Here is a 20,395-nt window from a genome sequence, read left to right as displayed (position 1 = left end):
CCCAGATTGTTCTATCAGCGTTAGTGTTGGCTGGATTAGATCAGCAATGCCTTGTGCTGTGTAACCTTTCTGTCCCCAATCTCTCTGTTCCATTCAGAGACAATCTGAAACAGAAACAACCTCTCCTTTCTTAACTATGAAGCAGATGATCTCATTACTGTCCTCATGCAAACATATACCCATGCTAGTAGAGAAAGCGGAATTGTAGGGGGCATGTGAACTAAAGGTATCTTCTGCTGTTGGCATTCAGGGAGGCTGCTGATTGAAAATTAAAGAGAATTTGTCTTTATCTAAAACACAGTGTTGGGGCCCGGCGCCTTAGTGTAATGTTTAAGGTCCTCGCCTTGAACGCGTCATGATCCCATATGATCACTGGTTCTAGTCCCGGTGGCTCCACTTCTCATCCAGCTCCCTGCTTGTGGCCTGGGAAAGCAGTCGAGGATAGCCCAAGGCCCAAGGCCTTGGGACCCTGCACTGGTGTGGGAGACCCAGAAGAACCTCCTGGCTCCTGGCTTTGTATCAGTGCAGCACCAGCCTTTGCAGTCACTTGGGGAGTGAATCAGCGAATGGAAGATCTTCCTCTCTGTCTTTCCTCCTCTCTGTACATCTGCCTTTCCAATAAAATAAATAAATCTTAAAAAAAAAAATCAAACACGATGTCAACATAGAGTGACCAAGAGAACAGGTACACCCAGTCCTGGACAGGGACTCTGTTCTGCAAGACTGGCTGACTTAGTACCTGTGAGCTTAAATAAACTGAGTACTAACCCCTGAAGCCACCTGTGGTGAGTGAGTGCTTACTAAACTGCCCACTTCCAGGTTCCTGCCTTCTTTATCTATGCTTGCTGCTAAGAGTAGGGGCTTTTTCACAATTTATTCCATATTGAAAGGATTGTTCTAAAAAGTCCAACACAATTTCTAAATATCTGCCTGCAGAGTCAGACAGTAGCCCTGTAGACCATGAACTATTTATCATCATAAGCATAATCAGCATCAGATACTTTTATTTCTACTTTTCATAGTTATGACTGGATGTCTTACTCAAGGTCATACAGGCAAAAAAAAACCTGGAAAAGGTTCAAAGACATAATTCAAACAGCCAACTTAGATTATCCTGAAACTATAAAAGAACTTTGAGTTCTACCAACAGAGTCATTTCATAAACATTGCTTAGAAATTTCTTTTCATTCTCTAAAAAAAGCCCAGAACAACAACAAAAGATTCTCTAATTTGAATAAAATACTTATTTTGCTAATCTCCTACCTTGACATTTTCAGAAAACAGAAGCATCCAAAAACAAAGTCTCCCTAAAAACTCCCATCAGTACAGCTGACCAGCTTCCTTCTGGTTCCGTCGCAAAACAAACCCAGATTGCCTTAGTTCCCTGCTGAGGAACAGCACTCTAAGGATATGGAGCGCTCTGCTCTAAGAACATCGGTCTTAATCATCTTGACCTATATGGATTTGGCATAACTTCTACACAAATGTTATGATGCGACTTCTCTTAATCTCATAATAAGTGTAGAGTATTAAAAGCTAGTGATTTCATGGAACATTATCATGCTAGCTAATATACAGCAAAAGCAAAACAATGCAAATTCCACACACATTAAGCACAATGTTTGCGTTCAAGTGACAAGATTATTTCTGAGACACTGTCTTTAATATTATTTTGCTGTCCCAATTAATGCTTATTTTAAATATCTAAATTATTAGAATGTAAGCATGAACATACAAAGCAAAACCTGACTGTAGTCCCAAGTGGGTAGAGCTGAGCCAACAAACACCCTTACTATTTCAACTATGAGTATTTTCTATGTAATTTCCTTCACCGTTCATTTCTGGTAATGCTATAGTTAGAAAACCAACTGATTCATGAATGTGATTTAAAAGACTTTACAACACTGCATAGGCTACACTGCTATTTCTACATTGTTATTTCTCTATTCCTTATTTTTTCCCTCTATTTACTATATCTCTTATTATTCTTTCAACAAATATTTACAGTTCTTGCTAAGCTCCAGGAGGAACACAAGGATATAAGCGGTATCACTGCTGTATTAAGGAATTTATGGATTGTGATAGCAACTACATTTAGGAGCTGCATGACAATTTGACCTCCTTGGTTGAACTCACCTTATGTATAGTAAGAAACACCACCAGAATTCAAAAGCAAGAGAAAAGATCTTTTGTATAAAGGCGCTTACACAAAGGAAATTTTAACAGAAATGTTGTTATTCTAGAACTCATATGCCCGAACCCAAGATGTTCCAAAGGGGAGAAGTCAGAGCTACTCAAGCCTTAACTCAGGTGATCCTGCAGGCACTATCATCAACTTAAAGAGGTGGCAGGGAGAAACAGCAATTTTACCTGCCTGTGTACGGGTTAGTGTAGGGAAAGGCTTTTGGTGGGTGAGCCTTATGTGGCCGCTCACATCATGTCTCATGTTTCCACAGGAGCAGGCCCTGGGATGGTCTCCCATTGACCTTGGCAGAGTCAAGGAGGAAGGAAGCAAATTTATACGAATACTGGTGTCCAGATTAATTTTTAGGGAAGTAGACAGACTTTCACAGAGGGCTATTTCCAACCTCACCTTAACAAAAATGAACTAGATTGCTACCGATGAAAGCCTACTTATCATATCAAATATAAAATAATTCCGAATCATGCAAGACAGATATCCAAAGATCAAAACTATTCAGGGAAGGCCAACGAGACACAAGAAAATAAAGGCAAAATTTGGCCAAATGACAAAAAGATTCCTTTAGCAGTAAGGAAAAAGTGGAAACCAACAAAATAGGATTTAGCCATAATCATTGCATTTAGGACACAAACGTGAGATACCTTCACAAGGAAGACCTCTTCTTTACATGCTATATGACTGAAGTGCAGGTTAGAGACAAAGTGACCAGGAAACTTTTAAAAATATATATTTCTTTTTATTGGGAAGGCTGATCTACAGTGAGAAGGAGACAGAGACAGATCTCACTCCCCAAGTGGCCTCAATGGCTGGAGCAGAGTCAAACCGAAGGCAGGAGTCAGGTCTCCGTACGGGTGCAGCGTTCCCAGACCTTGGGCCATCCTATACTGCTTCCATAGGCCATAAACGGAGCTGGGACAGGAACCAGTGCCCACATGGGATCCCAGCACTTGCAAGGTGACTATTTAATATTTAGCCATCACACTGGGTCATAGGAAACTATTTTATTTTCCCATCTGAAATTGCTTTCTTCAAATAGAGACTGAAGTGGCTGACCAGAAGGGCACAGCTGCCCTCTACTGACTTGGTTTTCAAAACTGCAACCTTGAACTGTGATGAAATAAATACCAATGTGAAAATATTTTTATTCCCCCTCCTCACCTTTACCGGCCTCTCCAAGGGTAAGGACAAGCACACTGAAGAAGCTCCATGGAGGGACCCCCAGACCAAGGCCTCTCACAGCTGTCATGTTATATGTAGTTTGAGACTGCTGTGACTGACTCAGTGAGAGAAATGCAAGGCCTTGCCACAGATCACGATGACACTGAGCCTGAGATTCCTATTTTTTTCTCCCCTGTTTTTATACCATGTAAAAGGAAATGATCTCACTTTTTTGATAATACAATATGGAATCCATTTTCCATACTATCTTAAAATAGGATTTCCTATCTATTTATTCTGTCCAAACTAACGACATCCCAACAAAGTAAAATTTTGAGAAGTAATGAAAGGTACAAATAAGACAGAAATGTGTACAAGCTCCTTTATTCTTTCATATTAATATCAGGACAGACCTAATGGCATGTCAAATTTTCACCTAAAATTAAGTACTTCATAGCATTTGAATGTTTTTTAAAATGAAGTCTTTGTAACTTAAGGCAGCTAATCAGTTTAAAGTTCAGGGAAAAACAAAGAGAAGCCCCAGTGTGGGTGATAATTTTAATGATCACATCATTTGAAGGGGAAAGCTCAAAGGATATGAGCCTTAGACAAAGAGGACTCAGGAGACCAACATCACCCTCACCAGGGTCAATAAGTAAATGCATAGAACTGGTTACTTGTGCTTCCAATACTTCTATTGCACAATGTATGTGTGTGTGTATACATAACCCTTGCCTTGAAAAAAATGTAGTTGGAAAGAAGCAACCTGAAAATATTTGTTTGGAGGTAAGTTTTCTAATTTCTATAGCTGAGGTCTATAATTCTTTCCTTTTGTGACTAATTCATCATCCTTTGCTGATTGGTTACCCTTTGGTCAAATAAGCACATTTCATTGAAGGTTAAGCTATGAAATCTAATTACATTGACTATGATAGTAACGGTGTCATTTGGCAGGAGACACTAATCTGTTTCAAGAGATGTTCTTGTTGGAACTTAAAAATTAAGTAAGCACTGGTACATACTGAATAAAACTTCAGGTATGGTTACCAGGTAAAATGCCAGGATCTTCTGATAAGGAAGGTTTTAGCAGAGCCCCTAAGAGGCAATACACCCAACAAGGTAAAAATTTAACTTACCAGTACTATTGCATTCAGCCCTTTTTATCATAGGATAATGTAGCTCAAGTTTGCAGTATGCAACCCATGTTTTATTCTATTAAGCACATGCATATTTAGCACTTGAACTGTCTAGAACTAAAAAGTATTCTTCATTTAAATCAAATTTTTTGCACTCTACTAAACCTAACCAGTTGTTTTCTTTTCAAGCTTGTCTAAAATTAATAAAGTTACATTGAATTAGAAGTTGTCATTTTTCCCTTCAAAATAACTTATAAGTTGCAACTGTAGTAAATTTTAAAAGGCTCTGTCAGATGAAAACCAAACCAGAGTATGCTAACCAAATGCTGTATTTACTCAGATTAGATACTATGTGGCTTCCTTCATCTGGATAATTTATATGTTCCTTCATTTCCATTAAAAATCAAAAGTTTCTTGAGTATATTTTCTTCTTTGTAAACACAAAGATAAAATTCCATATTACATTACTATTTTTAAAAATGAAAATAATAATAGATGATTTTTATAAATGGTTCCATAATAATTTATATTGAAAAACCAATAAACAGTAATATGTTTTACAACCAGGAACAAAAGAATTATTTGAAATAATAGAATTACACAAACACGTAAATTATACAAATATGCAATTATACAAATATCTCCTAGTCTGCTAAGAAGCTCTCTTAATTGAGCTAAAATTTTTTTAATAAGTCACCGAAGCAATCACTAAAAAGCCACCAAGTTCATGACTAAATATCTTTTCTGGGACTAATCTATTCCCCAAAACTCAAACAGATCCAGCAAAAGACGTAAGACAAGCTCACAAATGAGGCTTAAATTGAAGATCTTAGAAATGGAAAAGCTAACTTTTATAATTTATATAAAAAAAAAAAACTTATTCCTAACCCAGATATGAGACAGACAAATTGATTTACTGTCCAAATCCTGAATTTTTATAATAATTTTTATTTTCTTTTTAATATTAATTATATAATTGAGAGAGATACATGCCTATGTGGGCCTCTGACAAAGTCTTCAATTTCAAGTTTTCTGTTGCATCCAGTCCTTCTCAACCAAAGGGAGAAGGGAAGCAACCCGGCCACAAGCTCACAAACCAACCTGCTTTTTCCTAGTAACAAGATCTAGCAGGATAATACCAGTAATGATAACAAATTTTTAATTTAAAAACCTTGAAAATATTGTAGAATTAGCTATTTGATATGTTTAATCATCAAAATATTTTTGGAAACTGAAGAACAAATAGTAAATTTATTAGGTTTCAAAGCACAGCAAATATAAATGACTTGCCAAAATGACTCAGCAAACTGGAAGCAAAAATGAAAACTGAATTCCAGTTCCCAATGAGGCACAGGTTCTAACCTACAGATTAAATGCTCATTACTAAAGAAAATATTTAAAGAAATACACAGTTAATTACTTCATATGGAGCAATGTATTTTTGGAGGTGAATTTAATATAAACAATAATAAACTATGTTCAAACTTCATCTTTATTTGCCTTAGCTTATTGACCTCATGTCTTTCTAATCTAATTTCACAAAGAATTATAAAATGGCTTAAAAAGCTGTAAAAGAAAACCAAATAACAGACAGAAGTAAGGCTTTGTGAGTAAGGGATATGTATATAGAAGGACAAGAAGAAAACTCAAATGAAGATCTCTGGGAAAGTTTCCAGAGGGCCGTGTCTCATTGGCAAGTTCAGGAGCACCAAGTGCCAGGCCCTTAGAGGTGCCGCCCTCAAAGTTTTGCATTTCATGATACACACAGACACTTCTATCTGTGCACACCTGGAGTAAACAAGAGAGACTGCTTACCCCTCCACCTGTCCCCGTCCTGGATAAGGGGTCAGTTTCTCAGGGGAACCAGTTTTCTCTTGGAGAGCACCAGTAGATTGTGGTATATGGGAGCAGAAACTTTCTCCTTCAGAGACAGCAAAGGGCTCCTGGTCTCCAGAAATGAAAAATATTCCTACTGGTGCTTTTTTGTGACATGGGCACTGTGTATTATGGTAGATAATTACTTCAAAACCGGTCATGGACACAGCATATCAGCTAAGGGCACAAGGAACACACACATTTCCACTGAACTCAGAATTCAGATGAATATTCATGTGGTCGCTTACACACAGCCTTTCACTCAACCAGACCTTAGATAGAAATCACAAAGCAGACAGTTCAAGACTGCCTTCATGTGCTTAAGTTGGCTGAGCAGATGGAGGGGTGACTCCACACATGAGAAAGCTGGGAGGCCCCAGCTGCGTGGACGCTATCCCATGGGGCCAAGGCAGAAGGAGGGGAGAAGAAGGAGACAGGTTACTGTACTGCCATGTGCCTTTTATTTTGTTAACTATCTTTAAGAATATATCTTCTGTTCTACTTTGGGGGCAAAAATCATAAACATTAAGGAGCCAAAGTAAATCCCACCTGTCCGGCCTGGCAACAGCAGAACCCACAGAGGTCCTGGTTCTCCCGGTGTGGGCCCTTTCCTGCTACCTATTCACCCAAGGATTACCTGTTCTCCCAGGCCCAGCCATGACACCCAGTCCTTCAACAGAGAAACTCAATCTCCCACACCTGCAAGCCCTTCTCTTGTTAGAGGTTCTTCCCCGCCTCTCCTTTGTCTGGCCCCAGGAATGGCAAGCCCAGGTGCTAAAGTAAACCTAAAATCTCAACTATCAAAGTGGGAGAATGCCTGCAATTTTCATGGGCCTTTTCTCTCTAGCATAATACAAAAGTGGTAGTCGAAATGGTGTCTACTAGAAGCCTGAAAAAAAAAATCATTATTTTTATGGCTGCAAAGGAAATTTAACTGCACTCTAAGAAAAGCCTCTCCTTAAAGGCTTAGGCAGAATCACTCTATAAGACATTCCAGGACAATATCCTTTTCTGAAAGTATACATGGATGCTTCAAAATGTGCATGCAAAAATGAAATTGTAAGACAAGTTGGTTTTGGTGTAAAATATGTAAAATTCATACACAGTTTTTTCATAAGCACTTTCCATGAATCTTTTGAAGATCCCTCATACACAAATTAAAAAAAAAATTGTACCAAAATGCACATCTTTTAATACCATCTCAAAGAAACCTCATGTATTATCATATGCAATAAGGAAATGCTCTGATTCCTCATTCATCCACGAAAAACAGCTGACTTAAAGGAAGCTATAATACAAAGCATCAGTTACCTAAACGCCCTATGGAGAACACAGGATTTTCTTCAGAGATTTTGTGACCCCACCTTGTCTACTTTCCTAAGAGTCCCTATGCATCATGGCTAGTCCTCAGCAAACACCTGTCTTCTCCAGCAACTGAGAGAACCCTGAACACACGAACTGAGTGCCATTTGTAGCTATTGCCTCCTTAATAAACTGTGCAGCCTCAAGTTTGGAATAAGCACTTAACAGTTGCTGAATGAACTGAACAAAGAAGTAAACAGGACAAAATGTTACTCTTTGCTTTACTTATTAACAAGCCCTCTCTTGTCCAAGCCTGTGCTCCCCTCACCCCAATAGGGCTACAGCTCAATCCTCCTGAGACACCCCCCCCCCCAAATGTACAGGTGACAACTAAGATTCATCTGATCAGGAGTAAGTTTACTCAACTATTTTCAGTCACAACTAAGAGAGAATGCCCTGGGTGAATGTAGGTACAAATGGGCATATTTGGTGTCTCTTGAATCCAGAAGCTGAGCCTGATTTAGGGGATTAGGAAGATGAGAGAGGGAATTATCATCAGGTGGCATTTCTGACGTGTGGGACCTGGGATGTGGCCTTCCTCTCTCTTGTTCACTGGAGCAGCTCCATTTGCCCATGCACAGTGAGCTCTGGGCTTTCTGTGTTCTCAGTTTAACGAACCTGCTTAGGCAAGGACTAGGACTTCCTACTCTAAATGCCGGGAAAATCTGATTGGCCCAGGAGCAAGCACACTTACCATGCAGGCCCAGTTGCTCCTGGCTCCTGGAAAAGAGCACAGCCATTCCCCAGGCAGGGCTGTGTCTTTGATCAGGAGATGTCTGCTCTTCACTGTTCCTTAGGAGTCAATCCCTCAAGACCACAGGGCCTGACGCCCTCCCGCAGGCTGGCTGGCTCCCTGTCAAGAACTGTAGCCTTTGCTATCTAGCCAGTGCCTTCAATTCATTTTCTCCATTAAACTTCTTCTCAGAACTACAAAGCATTAATTCTCTTACCCAGAAGAAAACAGATATCACATTTGAGAGTGACAAAAACAATGAAAATAAGTCATATTGTAAATGCTCAGAATATTTTTTGTCTTCTGTATTTGTAATATTACTTATCACGTGCTAGCACAAGTATAAACAAAAACTGTTGTCATGCCTGCTTCATAATGCCTAAGTTACAGCCTATATAGAGGTGGTACCTTTTTACAAACTTCGCAACTAATTCCACTTGTCATTTAAGCATAAGGCTGGGTAACCCTTAACAGCCTCCCATAGAAATTACTGCAAAACAGTTGCCCGGAGAGCCAAACCTATTTCAAGTTCTCTGATTGAAATGTAGCTTATTTCCTTATATAATCAGATGCTCGAGTTAAACAAAGCTTAAATTCTAGCTCAGAAATCAGTTACTGTGTCATCTGAATGCATACGACTCCCAGGAACAGAAAAAGGCAATCTCTGCCATCATGACAAACACAGCCCTTTTTCTCTTGCCTCCCCGCAGCAAGAGAATCATCTAACAACGAAAGAGCACGGAAGTCATTCTCACCAAACGCACTGTGTTCATTACCAAAGCCCTGCCACCTGGACTGGTGGCTCGTTCACGGAGGCATGCAGTAAGTGCTTAAGGACCAGCATGTGTATTTACAAATCAATGTGATGCATGAGGTTTCACATGTGTTCATACATATACATGCATATCATCAACATATTAACCACAATGTCACAAGAAATTTTTCTTCAGCATTATTGTCTAATCAAATCACTTAGTGGTTTTATTCAAATGTGGATTCTGGGGTGGGCATTTGCTATAGCAATTAGGATGCCACTGGAGTCAGACTGGGATGTCTGGACTTGAGTCCTGGTTCCACCTGTGATCCCACCTTCTTGTTAATGCACACTCTGGCAGGCAGCAGGTCAAACAGTTGGGTCCCTGTCACCTACAGGAGAGCTCTGCATTGAGTTACCAGTTCTTGGGCACTTGGGCAGTGAACTAGTGGATCTCTCTCTCCCTCTCTCTTTCTCCCTCAAATTGAAAAGAAAAAAATAATCAGATGCTGGTTCAGTAGCCTGGTGGCGGATTCCAATAGTGTCATTTCTAATAGCATGTGGCATTTACTAGAATGTCACAGATAACTATATAAATGTAGCAGAGGGTCCTCTTTCTCAATGTTCATGTTCAGTCACTAGGAAAATGAATGATGATGTCATCAGGGAAACTCAACTTGATTATCAGATTCAATCTTTCAATAAGTGCATCTTGAGCAACTTACGCCAGCTATGGTGCTACAGCAAACTTAGTCCTTCTTGCAAACTGCCTACTAAATGAAGAATCTCTTCTATACTTTCACTGACATTCAAATACAGAGAATATTAAAATAACAAAATGTGTGTGTGTGTGTATGTGTGTGTGTAGGAAGGGACGGGTCAGCAGTTTTTCAGAGTCCACGTATTCTTAGTATTCCTATTAATGCTGGAAAGACTCAAGCAGACTCCTTACTTGCCATCCTCAGCCCCCGTTACTTCCCCCAGGTCTGTCTCTCGTGCCTGCACAGCCAAAGGAGCTATACTTCTTCAGAGCCAACTTGAAATTACTGAATGATAGTCCTTCCCCATCTCTTCCCTCTAGAGATTTTATCAAGTTTGATGAAAAGCAAGCTAGAGAAAGGACAGGTTATAATCCCTAAAAACCGAATATTTCCTTTCTGTTTTCATTTACTTAGACCCTCATCTCTTCTTTGGTCTGAAAAGAAAGTTCATCAGAGGCCTATGTGTCTGCTGGAAGTACAAATAATGGAAACCTACTGTGTTCATGATTAAAGAAGTTCCTTCTCCAAAGGAAAAAAAGTTGAACACTTGGCACAACTTAGTGGAAAACATCTATTTACTACAAATTTCTTAACACACATAGAGCCTCACAGATAATTTGAAAAATCAGTGAAAAGTGTTACATCCTTAATGATTCACTTGTTCATAAACAAATAAAATTATTATTACAGTATTCCTTTGCCAGAAGCATACACTTAATCAATCGATAGTTTAGCATGGATTTATTTTGGTTCTATCCAGTGGCATGTACCTCTGAAACTGAGGTACTTCTATCAGATGGAGAGACATTGAAGCAAGCCAGAGGATATATTAGCTCTAACAACAAATCTGAAAAAAAAAATTAGGGTACTAATTTTAATTAAGAGTTGAAGGGAAAGGAGGAAGAGGAATTGTGAATACAACTGACACTGAATTTAAATAATTCTTTTGAACTTAATAAACATGGGACAGCACACCCAACTTCATTCATCTTAAAGATAAAAATACTATATTAAAAAGAAATCTCTTATTTTGGAGGTGGCCAGCACTCCTCCACCTGCAGGGAAGCTTCTGTCAAACTTCTTGCACTCACTCACATCTTCGTCTTTGTTTCAGTGTGCTGGAAAGTCTATCAGTGCAGGGGCATATACATAAGATAAGGTCTTGGCAGCAGTGAGATCCACTTCTCATTAAAATGTTTTAATCCTAAGCAAACCCTTTTAAGAACTGAATCGTCTATGCGGTCTTGAATTGGAATAAATGATACAACAATAAGGCAAGGAGAAATTTACTTCACAAATGTAATCACTGGACAAAATTTTTGAGTTGTTTAAGGATGTACTTCATAAAACAGTTAAACAAAAAGTTGAAAAGGAGGGAGACAGCTGTAATCAGAGGATCTGTGTGCTGTACTCTTTCTTCCATTAATCTTATTCAAAAACTATGAATATATAGTCAATTTCAGAACAATTTTCTTACTTTACATAGTGAGAGCTTTGAAAATCTGAAATGATTTAATACGGTACTTTTTATTATAATGAGATTCCTAACAGTCTTCCCAACTCAAGAAGGAAATACAGAGAAGGCAGTCTGGGGAGGAAAGGGAGTGGGGGTGCATAGTCAGTGTTGCAGCATAGGAATTCAGATACTTACAAGGCATGGCATGGTATATGCTCGGCCAGTACTGTCCACTGTCTCTCTTTAACCAAACACGAACTGTCCTACAATAGAAGAAAATGAAATGTGGGAAATTATAATGTTTAGTCATGGGAAAATATTGATTCACAGAAACCAAACCTTGTCATATTAAATACATACTGTGTCTCAACTACATATGTTAACCATATATGTATATAAATGCCTCTTTAAAATGTATATATAGATGTAAATACATTAACCACAAATACATGCACATGCCTGCAAAAGGCCTGTGTTCCTTAAATTTAAAGCTTTTGCATATTTAGAATTATATGATTCTCTGGAAATCACTCTCATCTACACATATATACACATTTAATTGTAAGCATGTTGGAAGTTATTATTTTCATTATTGTCTTGCCTTTTCAAATGTCTGACTTTTGTCTTTGTCTTGTTCTGCTGGAAGCACAAACCTGCCTAGAAAATTATTATGTTTTCCTAGTAAAGGAAATGCAAGGAGACCAAATGAAATAATATACAGCATCTAACATGAAAGGAATGATTACACGGAAAGCTAATCTTGGAAGTCAGACCATTAAATGGAGGCACACATTTTCCAAACAAGGTCAGCAATGGCAAACTCTGATATTCTGATTTCCTGAGCTAGAAGGCAGATCATGGGACTGAGTTCTGGAATTAAAGGTGGTGAGTGCCGCTCCAGATTGGATAGAAGCAAGGTACCCAGGAGAGCTGAGAGAGCAGCACCAAAAGTCATATCCAGGGAGATCATTAGTCTGACGAACCAGAAAGAAGCAATCGTGAGCTTCACCAGCTATCACATCACCTACATTTACCATGGCACAAGAAAAACACATTAACAAGTTAACACAGAACTTTCTGGGCCAGAAGAAATAGCAAACTTCAAACCAAGGAAGATAGTCAGCTTCGCACTGTTGCCAGGTGATCATAGAGGCTACCTATCTTCCCCAACTCCGTAAGCCATCCCAAATAATAATACTAGTAGAAAAAGGAAAAAAGTAGGCTGAGAAACTAAGTGTTCTTCTCCAGAGAGAGATGAACACTCTATCTAAGGAGACTGTTTAAGTCATTATACTGCACCAAGTTTTAAACTGTGTTGGGTATTTTCTCCCATGAGACTAAGCAGGTATCGTACAAATACGCAGTGGGAAAAGGATTGTGCCTCCAAGTAGAGGCACAATAAAGAAACATCATTTTCACTAAACAACAATGAGTTATAATATAGTGGGTGTAGTATACACAGGTGAGATTTAATCTTCTTGGTCAACTATATTAATTTGTGAGATGAATAGGTATAATGGTAAATCATCTACAAGAAGAAACTTTATACATAAACCATCTCCATATATATGTGTATATATATATATATATATCAGCATGTTTCCTTTTAAACAGATTCTTTGACAATATATGCCAGTTCACCATTGGAATATTGATATTATTATCTCAAATTAGAATTCATTTAGTATTTATGCTGCCAAAGTGAGCACTCAAATGAAAATTCATAAATATCATGTGTCTCCCCTAATCTGTGATAACTAATAAATAGAGTTACATAGTCTATAGGAGTGAGAGTAACATTATGGGGTTTGATTAGCTTTTTTATATACTAGAGGATCAGTATGTTTTTTATTTTATTTTTATTGCTCTTGGTTTTTCTCTGCTGTTATTATTATTGTCTACTTGCCAGGCACTGATATCTTTACCTAATACTGTGTTAAACCTGTGACTGCAAATTAAAATCAGAGTATGCTAATGTAAATACCAGGGGAAAAGCAAGAAATTAAAGACGGAATGTGGGTGGGAAATGAGGACAGGAGCAGGAGTAGGGTGGGGGTGCTGGTAAGCTCCTGAATCTACATTGTGATATAAGTAAAATGTGTCCACTTTACATAAACAAATAAGTTTTTAAAAAAGAATCCATACCTGCAATGTTAGTATATGCTTAGATAGCAGAATGATGGACTTGTGAGTGCTTATGAAGGATTATACAGGGGAAATCAGTGGTGGGGAGGGGATTTACGGAGGAAGTATAGAAAATTCCAAAGCCTTTGGGACTGTATCATAAAATAAAAAAAATTTTAAAAAGAATTCATAATAGCAGCACCAGTGTATAACACTGCAAGAATCAGTCCCCCCACCAAACCAACGATAGGTCAAAATTAACTACTTCAGACCATTCACAGTACCCAGGAAGAGTGTTTATCAAGGAAACAGAGTGGTGTGTTTCCGCGAATTGGAGCTTTCCTACCTACCACTGACTGTGCCCCAGGCCCAGGACAGCCAGCTGCAGAAATGGTGGCTTGTATTCCTGAAGTGGTTTGCTGGGACCAGGGTAAAAATTCTACTCTCCATAATCTGGGGATGTGTGTTTTGATTTGCCTGGCAGTTTACTAAGAGATTGGAACAGAAACTGGCCATTGTCCCAGCATTCTAGGACTAAGGGCTTCCTGAGCAAAAATATCAAAGGGAAAATTTTTTTCTCCTATTGGATTCCAGCATTTAAGAAAACTCTTGGTTGACCTCAGAGCTATCAGCACAGAGGCATCAGTAATCACACAGAGCAAGGAATGAAGTCTTTGCTAAAACAACTTGGGAAAGTCATCAAAAAAAACCATACACAATTATAGCATTCAATAAGTGAGAACAGCAATCTCTAGAAACAAGGGGAGGGAATCTGATTTCCAGAGTTATTCTATTACATATTTTAAAAGTCCAGTTCTCGGCAGATGAGAGAATGGCTAATCACAGAAAAAAAAAGGGGGAAATCTAAGGTATTTTCAGAACATCATTAAGTGTTCCAATAACTATGAGAGTATTACAAAAACAAAGAGATGCAGAAAAGTATTTGAAGAAAAATAGGCAACAACTTTGTAATTTTTTAAAATTTATTTTTATTGAAAAAGCAGATTTATAGAGAGGAGAAAAAGAGAAAGATCTTCCATCCTCTGGTTCACTTCCCTAAAGGGCTGCAACGGATGGAGCCTGGCTGATCCAAAGCCAGAAGCTAGGAGCCTCCTGCAGGTCTCCATGCGAGTGCAAGATCCCAAGGCCCAAGGCCATCCTCGACTGCCTTCCCAGGCCATAAGCAGGGAGTTGGATATGAAGTGGAATAGCCGAGACACAAATCATAACCCGTACGGGATCCTGGTGCTTGCAAGGGGAAGATCAGCTAATTGAGACATCCTGCCAAGCCAACAACTTTGAAAGTTTGATAAAAATATGAATCTACACGTCCATGAAACTCAACAAACTCCAATAATGAACACAGAGATTAATATCTAGATATATTATAACCAAACTCAAAAACCAAAGCATAATATTGAAAACAGCTAAAGAGAAGCATCTTACTCACACAAAACAGATCAGCAATAATATTAAGAGTGAATTTCTCATTACAAATCTTTGAGGTCAGAAGCAGTGAGAAACAATATTTAGGATGTTTAAATAAAAATGCATATCATTCAAGAGTTCTGTAATTGGCTAAACTACTCTTTTAAAATGGAGAAGCTATGAGGCTGGCAAGTGTCATGACAGGATAATCTTGTGCTTGCAGTATTGGCATTATATATGGGCATCGGTTCAAGTACTGGCTGCTCCACTTCTGATCCAGCTTCCTGCCTATAGCCTCAGAAAGCAGCAGTAGCTGGCCCAAATCTCTGGGTCTTGGCAACCAGATGGGATACCTGGAAGAAGCTCCTGGCTTCTGGCTTGAGTTACACTATAAACAAATTAAATCTAACATATATTTATTGAGCAGCAGCAGACAACATTCTCTTCCAAGGTGCATATGGAACCTTCTCTAGAACAGATTAGATGTTAGGCTGTAAAATAAGCCTTTATAAATTTTAAGATTAAAGTAATACAAACTATGTTTTACAACCAAAATGAAATTAATTGAAAGCAACAGAAGGAAGATGGGGGGGGGAAATCACAAATATTCACAAATTTAGAAAACATACTCTTAAAAAACAATTTGCTAGGAAAATTAGGAAATGCTCTAAGAATAGAAAAACATACAAAACTAGTGAGGGACAGAAAGCAGTTTTTGGAAGGAAATTTATAGCTGTAAATGCCTATGTAAAAAAAGATTGGTGCAGGCAATCGGCACAGCTGCTAAGTCTCTGCTGGGATGGATGCTCACATGCCGTATCAGAATGCTAGGCCAAGTTTTAGTTCTTGTACTTGTGACCCAACTTCCTGCTAATGAGTGCCAGTGGGAGGCAGCAAATGTGGCTCACGTTCTTAGGCCCCTGCACACATGTGGGAGACCTGGAGGAGGCTCCTGGCTTCATATTCGATCCTGGCCATCGCAGTCATTTGGAGAGTGAATCAGTGAATGAAAGATACCTTTCTCTTTCACTCTCTCTCTCTCCCTCTTTCTGTAAATCTCTCAGATAAAAATATATAAATTGTAATAAACAAAGGCATAAATGATGATTCAAGGATTTGTGTCCCTAAAATCGACCCATGTTCAGTGCCAGGTGCCAGGCTTGGACCTGGACTGAACGCCTTGGATAATCTAGGCATTTCGGGAATTCAATCGGTGGATGGAAAAACTCTGCTTCTCTGTCAAATGTCATGGAAATAAAACAAATTTTTAACAAAGAAAAATAGCACCAATCATTAACCTAGCATTACAGCTTAAAAAACTAGAAAAGGAAACCAATCCACACCCAGCAAAAGGAAGGAAATAAAGATGAGAGCAGGATGGAGAGAGCAATTGCCTTGGCCAACAAGCAAAGGGCATTCATAAAAAAAAAAAAAGTCACACCAATCAAACTTAGGCTAAAATGAGGACTAAGGAAGCTCATTTCCACTCATGCTAGTCAACATCATTGGAAATTCTGGCCAGAGCAATTAGACAAACATAAGACCTAAAAGGCATCCAAATTAGAAAGAAGTAAAACTATTTCCAATGACATGATTTAATATTTAAAAATCCACCCCAAAACTCTTTTAAAATTAGTAAATTAAGCAAAGTTGAAAGATATAAGGTAAAATGAAATGAGCTTTTTCTAAAAAAAAATAATTTTTAAACATTTATTTTCATCTTGAAAGGCCCAGTGACAGAGATGAAGACAAAGAGATCTTCCATCTGCTGATTCACTCCCCAACTGTGTACAACAAAAGTGCTAGGGCAATGTGAAGCCAGGACATGCCATGTGAATGGCAGGGGCCCCAAGGACTTGAGCCAACATCTGCATATCAGCAAGAAACTGGACAGAAAGCCAGGGGTGCCAGGACTCAAACCACATCCCAAACAGCAAACCAGCCTGCCAGTGCTTGCTCTGGCTGTGTTTCTAACTCTAAGTACACCCGCCAAAATACTTTACACAGACATTTAATCCTTACGGTACACTGTTTAACAAGGCTACGTTGTCTAAATACACTGTCTTCCTCATACCACTTTGTATTTGGCATTGATAAACTTTTCATATCTAAAAATAAAATTGTATAAAAAAAAACCTGTTCTCCAAACTTCTGAGACAAAGCAGTAGTTTGGACAAGAAAAAGAGGCGAGCATTCCGGTAGAGCAGGTTAAGTCACTGTCGATGCTGTCTACATCCCATTTCAGAGAGTCCTTTCGAAGGAATCCCCTACTACTTCGCCTCTGAACTTTAGCTTCCTGCTAACGTGCCCAGGGAAGCAGCAGAGGGTGATTAGGTGCCTGGGCTCTTGCTGCTCGTGCAGGAGAACCAGATGGAGCTCCTGGCTTTTGGCTTCAGCCTGGCCTAGAGCTGGCTGGTGTGGTCATCGAAAGGAGTCTGCACATGGGAAATCTCTCACTCTTTGTTGCTCTGCCTTTCAAACAAACAAGCAAATATTTAATACAAATGAAACAAGAATATTACATCCATGGGATAAAATGTGCAATTTGTTTGGTTAGGGGTTTCTCAAATAAATGTAAATCCCACTCTATAAAGCCTAGAAGTTTTAACGTCTCTTAAACCACATTTGAAAAGCCATTTAAAAAGCTCTTAACATGAAAACCTTTTTCTTGAAAAAAATTGACTGAACAACTGAAGAGTCACACTTAAGGAGCCAGCACTGTGCCTCAGCGGGTTCGACTGTTGTCTGCCACACTGGCATCTGATATGGGTGCCGGTTCATCTTGTCTGCTCCCCTTGCAATCCAGCATCCTGAAGATATAATCATGGAAAATCAGACAAAGATGGTCCAAGAACTTATGCTCCTGCATCCACGAGGGAGACCTGGATGAAGCTCCTGGCTTCTGGCTTTGGATTGGCCCAGTCTTGGCCAATGCACCCATTTGATGATTGAACCAGCAGGTGGAAGATTCTCTCTCCTCTCTGTAACTCTGCCTATCAAATAAATAAATAGACCTTAAAAAAAAAGTTACATTTAAGCCACTAGAGGTTAGCGTGTTAGGGGAAAAAAAAATGTATGCCTGATGAAGGAAAAGTGACCACCCCCCTCCGGCCCCATCCCTCAGATTTGCAGGAGTCCAGTAGGGCCAGCTGCGTTGCACTATCCACTCTCCCCTACCTCTTCCTCTCCCTTAGGCTCCCAGGAGTTAGGAAAGAAGACACTGGGAGAGCTGGGAAAGAGACAATGCTCATCTCAAAAATAAAACAGGGTGATCCTCAAAGTTCAAAAGCTGGACTATTTTGAAAAGAACATAATTTGCATGGACTCCGTAGTGTAGTAGGTTAAGCTGCCACTTGGCAATGCTGGCATCCCATACTGGGGTACCAGTTCAAGTTCTGCTCCTTTGCTTTGTATACAGCTCCCTACTAATGTGCCTGGAAAGGTGACAAAAGAGATGGGCCAAGAGAATGGTGCCCTGCTACCCATGCAGAAGACCAGATAAAGTTCTGGGCTCCTAGCTTTGGCCTGGCCCAGTCCCAGCCACTGTGACCATTTGGGGAGTTGAACCTGTTTCTGTTAAAATAAGGAGACATCCATGCTGTTGGAGCCTTGGGTCAGAGAAAACCTTTTAGGAAAGACAGATGATAAGATATTTGATAAACAGATGAACAACCAGCAGAGAGTGGAGTGGAGAGGCAGAAGGAGCATGCTGCTAGCAGGGGCCACCCAGCGGCCCTGCGAGCCAAGAGCAGCAGGAGCAGTGAGAAACAGTCCACACAGAGAAGTGTGGAAGCTACCCAAGGGCCTTGGAGTCCAGGACAGAGATTCTGGATTTTACTTTGAGGACAACTGAGAACCACTGAGGATAAGCCAAGAAACCAGCTTGGGGGAAACCTAGGAAAAAAAAAAATCCTGGTTACTCTCAAGTAACCAGTTTGGAGGATGTAGGCAATATACCAGGCAAGGAAAGAGAAGGATCTAAGAGAGAGAAGATAACAGATTTTAGAGTGTTCTGAAGAACACCTGGGCTTACAGACACACTGGGTGTGGGCTGCCGTGTGAATGGTGGTGCCATCTGATTTTTGTGGAGGGTAATGCTGAGTTCACATGGAACCTGCTGCATCTGCAGACTGCTATGGTTCCAGTGAATCGCCCCCAAGGCTCAAGTGCTAAAAACTTAGCTGCAAGTTTATATGTTAGCGGTATTTGGGAGGCAATTGGGGTGAAACAAAGTCCTGGGTGTGGGTGCCACATGAAGGTATTAGTGGCTTTATAAGAAGAGGGAGACCTGAGGAGCCTCATTTGCTCCATTTCTCTAAAATATGATACATGTTGCCCTCAGCTGTGGGCAACTGCCTCGGTGACCTAGGCAAGTGTTAACACTGTTGGGACAAAAGCAGTCAGTAGCTGTCAGGCATCCTGGGCTTGGTTAATGCCAAATTTGTGTTAAATATACCAGTGTGCCAGCATAGTTATTTGCGCAGTCTTGGGTTTTTTGCTTGCTTGTTTATTTGTTTTTTGAGATGGATCGAGAAGGTGGGAAACAGTGAGCCAGGGCTTGGCACCCTGGCCCACAGATGGTGGGGAGCGGGCAGAGGGGAAGAAGCTGTAGGCGGGGGAGGCTGATGCCTCACTGGATGCCAGGCATACACAGGGTCATGATCTTAACCTTCCCAGTCTGTAGAACTATGAGCCAAAATAGTCTTTATAAATTATTCTGTCTTGGGTATGTTGAGTTACAGAAAACAGACTAAGACATGGACAAAGCAGGCTACAAAGCATTGGAATTGGTGAAGAGAATGAACCTAAAATGCGGGTTTGAGAGTCACAGCACGTAAATGGTACAATCAGTGTAGAAGATGGAAAGCGGGCCCACAGCAATACCCTGAGAAACATCAACATCTAGTGTAGAAAGAAAACATCTGTGAGGAACGTAGAGTAGGTTACCAAAGAGGTTCCGGAAATATAGCTCTTTCCTTCTCACACACAAAATGTGTCCTGATTTTTGTCTCGAAAAATAAAGTCCTCAAAAACATTCCTAAGAATTGAACTGAATTCACAGTAAAAACATACCAACAACAAAATCCTATCTATACAGGTCACTTTTCTGAGAGGAAAGGGAAGATTGGGGTAGCGACAAACACTATCCCACAGGTTGCTAAGTTACTGAATAAAATAAGATGGGGTGTCTACCCATGTTGAAATCCAGGCTTTTAAAAATGTGCCCTGGAATGATGCAACCTTCATAGTTACCATAGTGATGAGCTCCTTTTCCCAGGGGACAATTGTTATTTTTGCCACCACTGAAGTAACGGGGTGAGAGAGTGAGTGGGTGAATGAATATCACTGTTTTTTCAAGACCCTGGCTATCCAGGAAATAATTTTCTAATAGATTACACACTGCA

The 20,395-nt window shown here is 39.7% G+C and overlaps 1 protein-coding gene across 1 annotated transcript in view; it reads right to left on the bottom strand.

The window, feature by feature from the left end:
• Positions 1 to 20,395, bottom strand: part of LOC121168042 (WD repeat and FYVE domain-containing protein 2) — a 159,053-nt gene that overhangs the window by 75,943 nt on the left and 62,715 nt on the right. The window contains exon 2 of the mRNA XM_040997808.1: positions 11,634 to 11,701. Coding sequence (XP_040853742.1) covers positions 11,634 to 11,701 — 68 coding nt within the window. The remainder of the gene's footprint in view (positions 1 to 11,633; positions 11,702 to 20,395) is intronic.

Source organism: Ochotona curzoniae, unplaced genomic scaffold, assembly GCF_017591425.1.
Source record: "Ochotona curzoniae isolate NIBS_2020 unplaced genomic scaffold, NIBS_Ocur_1.0 patch47, whole genome shotgun sequence".
In the NCBI taxonomy this organism is placed as follows: domain Eukaryota; kingdom Metazoa; phylum Chordata; class Mammalia; order Lagomorpha; family Ochotonidae; genus Ochotona; species Ochotona curzoniae.
This window is presented reverse-complemented; position numbering and strand designations above follow the sequence as displayed.